This window comes from Spermophilus citellus (genome assembly GCF_964194105.1).
Source record: "Spermophilus citellus genome assembly, chromosome: 7".
In the NCBI taxonomy this organism is placed as follows: Eukaryota; Metazoa; Chordata; class Mammalia; order Rodentia; family Sciuridae; genus Spermophilus; species Spermophilus citellus.
The window spans coordinates 52,439,594-52,447,575 of NC_138188.1; the positions used below are offsets into that span (position 1 = coordinate 52,439,594).

At 40.7% G+C, this 7,982-nt stretch overlaps 1 protein-coding gene across 1 annotated transcript; it reads left to right on the top strand.

Moving 5' to 3' along the window:
• The first annotated feature begins 839 nt into the window (after positions 1–839).
• On the top strand, positions 840–1,574 carry LOC308653466 (ubiquitin-conjugating enzyme E2 D3). Its single transcript, XM_081302037.1, has one exon. It carries the CDS (start codon positions 1,072–1,074, stop codon positions 1,513–1,515), a length of 444 nt encoding a protein of 147 aa, XP_081158163.1. The 5' UTR covers positions 840–1,071; the 3' UTR covers positions 1,516–1,574.
• Positions 1,575–7,982: the final 6,408 nt, after the last annotated feature.

Below are 7,982 nucleotides of genomic sequence, written 5' to 3' on the forward strand. Positions count from 1 at the left end.
AGCTGAACACAAACCAGGTGAAGATGAAAGGTTGCCATCAGCACATGCATATACGCATGGCGTTAGGAGTGCCAGAGGAGTGCCAGAGGAGTGCCGAGCTCTTCCTGAGTTCTCTCTCGACTCCCACTTGTAGAATAAGTAGGAGTTTACAGAGAGGGGAGGAGGAGTTCTTGGAAGGAAAGCAGAGGCAACCCTGGTGGGGGGACCTGGAGCTCTTGGGGAGCTGCACCCCACCATGTTGCTCAGACAAAAGCAGGGCAGGAGGGAGGCTGGAGACCGAGAGGGGTTGTGTCCTCAGGAGCTGCACACATTTTCAGGGACTTTAGGTTTGAGTTTATGGGCAACAAAGAACCAGTTCTAAACAGTGATTCAATCATGAGAATGATGTTTCAGAGAGCTCCTTTGTGGTTCTGAGAACCATGAACAAGAGACACTTCAGGCCAGCAGGGAGAGTTTGCTGAGCTGTTGCAACGACCCTAGCAAATAATGACAAGGACACACAGAGGGCAGATAACTGCTGAGAGAATGAGCCTGGGCGGGATTCATTCAGAGGTCGAGCTCAGGAAGTTGGTTGGATGAACTTGCCCCGTCCCAGGGCACAGGGAAGATTTGTTGGGGTGTTGGGGTGCAGTTCAGTTTGGGGCAACTTGAAGCTGAAATGCCTCTTGTCCATGAAGATAAAGAAGGCTATTTGTCTATTGTCACAATTGTCTATTGTCAAATAAACCAGATAGAAATTCAGGAGAAGGCATACGAATCATTTTTAAACTTTGGCCATCAAATGAAAAACCAAATGGCATGATTTTTATCTTGAAATGAATGGCTTTAAAAATATATTGTGGGGGTGTCGTGCGCGTGAGCCCCGTAGGGCCGGGGAGGCACCAGCTGCCGCGCGGGGAGGAGGCCGAGGCCGCAGCTTGAGGGAGGCCCCGGCCCCTCTGCGCCTGTGTCTGGCACAGCCGGTGTGAGACGAAGAGACAATCCTTCCCCGCCGCCCGGATAATCAAGAGTTTTGGCCGGACCTTTGAGCACACACCGAGATAGTGAGGAGCCAGACGAAAAGCACAGACTATGGCGCTGAAACGGATTAATAAGGAACTTAGTGATTTGGCCCGTGACCCTCCAGCACAATGTTCTGCAGGTCCAGTTGGGGATGATATGTTTCATTGGCAAGCCACAATTATGGGACCTAATGACAGCCCATATCAAGGTGGTGTATTCTTTTTGACAATTCATTTTCCTACAGACTACCCCTTCAAACCACCTAAGGTTGCATTTACAACAAGAATTTATCATCCAAATATTAACAGTAATGGCAGCATTTGTCTTGATATTCTAAGATCACAATGGTCTCCTGCTTTAACTATTTCTAAAGTTCTTTTATCCATTTGTTCACTGCTATGTGATCCAAACCCAGATGACCCTTTAGTGCCAGAGATTGCACGGATCTATAAAACAGACAGAGATAAGTACAACAGAATATCTCGGGAATGGACTCAGAAGTATGCCATGTGATGCTACCTTAAAGTCAGAATAACCTGCATTATAGCTGGAATAAACTTTAAATTACTGTTCCTTTTTTGATTTTTCTTATCCGGCTGCTCCCCTATCAGACCTCATCTTTTTTAATTTTATTTTTTGTTTACCTCCCTCCATTCATTCACATGCTCATCTGAGAAGACTTAAGTTCTTCCAGCTTTGGACAATAACTGCTTTTAGAAACTGTAAAGTAGTTACAAGAGAACAGTTGCCCAAGATTCAGAATTTTTTTAAAAAATGGAGCATGTGTATTATGTGGCCAATGTCTTCACTCTAACTTGGTTATGAGACTAAACCATTCCTCACTGCTCTAACATGCTGAAGAAATCATCTGAGGGGGAGGGAGATGGATGCTCAGTTGTCACATCACAGGAAGCAGCATTATTCTAGCAGCATCCATTTTGTTTAAACCTTCCACTGTTAGAGATTTGAGGTTACATGTTATACTTTATGCTCATAACTGATGTGGCTGGAGAATTGGTATTGAATTTATAGCATCAGCAGAACAGAAAATGTGATGTATTTTATGCATGTCAATAAAGGAATGACCTGTTCTTGTTCTACAGAGAATGGAAATTGGAAGTCAAACACCCTTTGTATTCCAAAATAGGGTCTCAAAACATTTTGTAATTTTCATTTAAATTGTTAGGAGGCTTGAAGCTATTAGTTAATCTATCTTCCAATACACTGTTTAATATAGCACTGAATAAATGATGCAAGTTGTCAATGGATGAGTGATCAACTAATAGCTCTGCTAGTAATTGATTTATTTTTCTTCAATAAAGTTGCATAAACCAATGAAAAAAAAATATATATATATTGTGGGGCTGGGGATGTGGCTCAAGCGGTAGCGCGCTCGCCTGGCATGTCACGGGCGCTGTGTTCGATCCTCAGCATCACATGCAAATAAAGATGTTATGTCCACCGAAAACTAAAACAAACAAATATTAAAAAAAACTCTCTCTCTCTCTCTCTCTCTCTCTCTCTCTCTCTCTCTCTCTCTCTCTCTCTCTCAAAAAATATATTGGATACTTTGCCTTACTTTGCAATCAAGGAAATTTGGGCAAAGATTTAATCTAATTAATGTTCTATACAAGCAGAAACGGAGAAAGTTAGTTCTATAATAGGAAATCATTGGCAGAACCCAACGCACAATGTCAAGGCAGTGGCTGACGAACCAACATGCGTCTACTTGGGAACATTTTGTGCAGGCTTTGAAAATCACACATTGGAGAATAATTAATGAGTAAAATATTCATGATAGGCTATTAGATAAATTTTAAAAAGGCAGACACAAAACTGTATAAACAGTCCGATCTCAATTTTGCCAAAAACACATGTATCCGGTCGTAGAGAAAAAATGTTTCCTATCCCTCTCTAGGGAGTAGGATTCTAGGTAATTTTACCTCCTGTTTTTATTTGCGTTTCTAAATGTTTTACACTGAAAATATATCAAGACATTAGAGAAAAGTGGTTTAATTTTTTTTAAATAAAAAGAAGCATTTGGTTCTGCTAAGTTGTTAACAATGGGGTCACTGAAAATTACTCACAACCTCATCTTGGATGTGACTTTGGCTAGTGGACGGAGTCTCGTTGTTTTTTGGCAGTAAAAAAGTTCATGTTATCATACAAATTAATCTATGTCCTATTTGCTATTAAGCTCATGACCAAAATATAGAGTGACATTTAAATATACCTTTCAAATTGGAATAATTTTGAGAATTAAATGGTCCCCGATGATGATGATGAGTCTGGGCACATTGTCACCAACCCCAATATAGACAACACACAGAACCCACTTAAGATTTCAGGCTTCAGGTTGTGAGTAAAGAGTTGACCTTTAGCTTTATTTCATTTTCTTCTCGTTAAGAGTAAACACGCGGGGACCGCATGCTTGATTGAGCTGAGCTGAACAAGGCACAGGCAGTTCTGTCTGCCCAAACTTGACTCCCTAGGTCGAACCTTTTAAGTTTGAAAATAACCTCTTTGTCCTTTTTATTTTATTGGTTCTTTTTAGTTATACATGACATTAGAATTCATTTTGGTATAATTATAAAAATATAAAAGGTAATTTGTTCTAATTCTGTCCCCTGTATTTTCCCTTCCCTGCCTTATTCCCACCCCTTTTCCTTCCCTCTACTCTTCTGACCTTTCTGCTATTTGCTTAAGAGATTTTTTTTTTAATTAGTGTCTTGTGGATGTACATGATGGTGAGATTCACTGTGGTAGATTCATACACGTACATAGGGAAGTTGGGTCAGATTCATTCCACTGCCTTTCCCTCTCCCATCCCTCCTCCCTTCCCTTCATTCCCCCTCTGTCTACTCTATTGATCTTTCCTCTGTTCCTTTTATTTATTTATTTAATCCCCCTTCACCCCCCCCACCCCACTCTTACATTGGACTGCTTCTGTATATCAGAGACAATATCTGACCTTTGGTTTGGGGGGATTAACTTATTTCACTTAGCATGTTAGTCTCCAGATCCATCCATTTACTGAAAAATGCTATAAAGCCATTCTTTATGGATGAGTAATAGTCTATTGTGTATATAGATATATCACAATTTCTTTATCTATTCATCTGCTGAAGGGCACCTAGTTTGACTCAATAGCTTGTTATTGTGAATTTTGCTGCTATAAACATTAAATGTGGCTGCATCACTCTAGTATGCTGATTTTAAGTTCTTTGGATATAAACTGAAGTGTGGGATAACTGGGTCAAATGATGGTTCCATTCCTAGTTTTCTGAGGAATCTCCATACTGCTTTCCAGAGTGATTGCACTAATTTACAGCCCCACCAGCAATGGGTGAGTGTACCCTTTTCCCCCACATCCTTGCCAACACTTGTTGTTACTTGTATTCTTGATAATTGCCATTCTGACAGGAGTGAGATGGAATCTCAGTGTAGTTTTAATCTGCATTTCCCTAATTGCTGGAGATGTTGAACATTTTTTCATGTATTTGTTGACCACTATATTTCTTCTTTTGAGAGATGTCTGTTTAGTTCCTTTGCCCTTGTTGATTGGGTTCTTTGTTGGTTTGTTTATTTTGGTGTATTTTTGTATATCCTGGATATTAATCCCCTATCTGTATTACAGGTGGCAAGGATTTTCTCCCATTCTGTACATTTTCTCCTCACGCTTTTGATAGTTTCCTTTTCTGTGAAGCAGCTTTTTAATCTGATGCTATTCCAATTAATGATTCTTGATTTTACTTCTTGCACTTTAGGAAGTCAGTTCCTGAGCCTACATGTTGGGGTGTTGAGCCTACATTTTCTTCTAGCAGGTGCTGGGTCTCTGGTCTAATTCCTAGGTCTTTGATCTTGTCTGAGTTGAGTTTGGTGCAGGTGAGAAATAGGGTTAAATTTCATTCTGATAATATGGATTTCCAGTTTCCCCAGCACCATTTCTTAAAAAGGCTCTCATTTATCCTTGGTGTGCTGATATAGCGGAGGTGAAGAAAAGGAGGAGAATCTACTTGTTTCTAGAATGTTCCCTTCCTGCTAGGCTCTTCTGTAGTTTTAAAAGTTTCAATTTAATCTGAAAGACAGGGTGATATATGTTATATTCTTATTTTTGAATGGCTTTTTCTTTCCGGTTGGTCATTTAGGAGATTTAAAACTTAAAAGTCTCCTGTGTGCTAATTAACCCTGTTACAAAGAAGTGATGAAGGAAAGCAAAGCCCAGGGACCCGAAAAGTCACACACTGAGCTTCACATACAGAACTGTTGTCTCCGAATACAGCCCAGATCACCAACTTCTTAGCTAGCTCTCTGTTATCTAAGGACATCATCTAAGGACCATCTCAGGGTTTTCTTTTACCAACGTCCTGCATGTGATGGCAGCTGTGTTTATTAAAGTTTCTCTGGAGTTTGGAATGGTGAGTGCCGGGATTAAGGGATGAAGGGAAACCGGTACTTAGTCACAGCCCAGGCTGTGCCATAAGGGGCCACGTATTCAAAATTTTGTAATTTCTGTTAAACATAAAAAAAAAAATGAGAGGCAGCTTCACATAGTAGAAAGCTCAGAATTGAAATATTTAAGAAGAGTAACTAAGTATTTCAAACCTAGGGATGTGTTTTTAAATAGCATTAGATTATCAGTTCTATTAAAGTATGCAAATATACAGCTGTACAGTGAACATTAATGCAACTTTCAAATGTACTTCTAATTTCCATCAAGACCAAAGGCGGCTAAAAGCTTAAAAGAATCTATTATATTAACAGAATAAATAAGTTTTAGGATAACAAGGGAAATAATAATGTTCAGATTCGATAATCGTTTTCCAAACTGAATACCCATGGAAAAGCCCCTATGAAGAATTGACTGATTTGAACACGACATCAAGGCAAGAAAGCCCGCATTATGTTGGTTTTATAATTTGCAACATCGTTTAATCTTAAAGCCACAGTAGAATGTGAACAGACAGAAGGCTCCCATGTGGGCACCTGGACTGGAGTGGAGGGCCACAGGGTGAGGCAGGAGCAGTGACTGAGGACGTCTGGATCTTCATCCACATTTGGTCATGACCTGTTTTTGGTCATGACCTCCAGGCCTGTTGCTTCTGGTAAATGCTTTCATACCTTTTGTTCTGCATCAAAAATCTGAACATCCCAGGAAACAACTTCCAAATTAAAATGATCACCGAGCACACCGGAAAGTGCCTTAAGGAGATGACGGCACACTGGGGATATTCAGTGCTTTCTGGAATTCACCTGAGCTTTGAAAGCATGTCATTCTACCGTGTGTTGGGACTGATTATGGGAAGGCAATCATGGTCTTATTAGTGGGTCTGTGATTCTACTCACCAGGGGAGAGCAATAAAGGTGCACAAACACATTCCAAGAAGCAAATGTGCACCTCCCTGAAATAAAGACCTCCCTTGCAGAAAAATGCTCTTTAAAAATAGGCATGAACTAGATGAATTCAGCATCGTCACTAAAACCATACGCATTAGAGGACTGAGGAAATTTCTGAGCTAGTGAACACCTAAGAACTTCAGTGCAGAAGCCAAGTGCTCTTTTCTAGCTCTGTAGCAAGTCACCACGTGGAGAGCACAGGACTGGGTGTGCTCACGGAGCATGTCCTCTGACTGCGTCAGGTGGTAGCTCACAAGCCAGGGCTGCAGCCAGTCCCAGGTCCCAGGGCTTCAGTTGGCCCTCCACAGGGTGATAACACCTCTGCCTGTCTCCACTCATTTGCATGCTGTATGTATCTAATCAGAGCCCGTTAATGGACGCTGGGAACCCATTGGACTTAACTTCCCTTCTTGCTATTTCCCAGCTTCCTCACTCTTGGTACATCTCATACCTTTTTTCCATTGGTTTGCTCTTGTGGATCCAGTGTCCGAGGTCCCCCCTTATCATCTTAAAATTCGTATTTGACAATCAAAACTTCCGAGATACTTTATCCACCTGGTCCATCTCCTTGCCTCCTTTCTCCTGCCTGAGAAGTTAGGCCTTGTTATTTATTTATTGAACGATGTCTTCATCTCAGATTATTTATTTTTCTGATATGGAGTTTAAAGGACACTATATGAGCGGAGCAGCAGGCACGCTGACCAAATGTCGACCTACCAATGTTTTCCCAACCTTTCTCGAGCAGCATTTCATGAATAGCAAATGGAGACAGGATTAGTGTTACAGTTTTGCCTCAAATGAAGTGGGAGATAGTATTTAAAGCATCTGGTACAGGGCTAGACATTTGACTGTCTTCCAACAAGTTGGCGAGCTGACTTCTGCATCTGTACTCTTCCTCTGGCAGGCAAATTCTAGGGCTGCACAAACTTCTTTTCATTTATAGGTAGGAAATTATGAGGAACTCTGTTAAAATACACGGTGTGTAACGTATAGTGGGTCCTGTTATGTCCTCTATAATATAATTACCTAATACAGAAAACTTGATATCTCTGGGAGTTGGTGTAAGCTACAGTGCCCAGACTCAAAGTGATAAATAAATAATTGTGGCAGGATTTTAAATTTTCTGACATATTTGGACTGGACCCACATGTATCCTGGCCATGGACCAAGTTTGATAAAACTATTTTTATTGATGAATCTGTAATAAAATCAAAGAGGAATGCTCTGGGTTTCTATTAAGTGAGGTGGGAACAAACTCTTCATGAAGGGCTGTCACCCTGTAATTTCCTGCACATTCAATTGTCATTGTGTTAGAATTAGCATGTATCTTCATCCCCGCTCCCAGCGCGGTGAGGTGAAAACAACCACCGTGTCTGAATCATTTATCCATTAGTGACAGTGAAATAAACCCTAGCTGAAATAGAATTAAGAAATTAAGTGTTTTAATTCCAACAAAGGCAGAATGACAGATTGATTTTGGAATAGCTCTTGAAAAGGCATGGATGTCATGCCTGTGACTGTACCCACATGGCATTTTGTTATTTCCTGACTTTAGAACTAAGGAGATTGGAGGAAAAATCCAG

What these genes read in the sequence shown, in the direction of transcription:
- LOC308653466 (XM_081302037.1), top strand. Translation starts at nt 1,072, where the DNA reads ATGGCGCTGAAACGGATTAATAAGGAACTTAGTGATTTGGCCCGTGAC.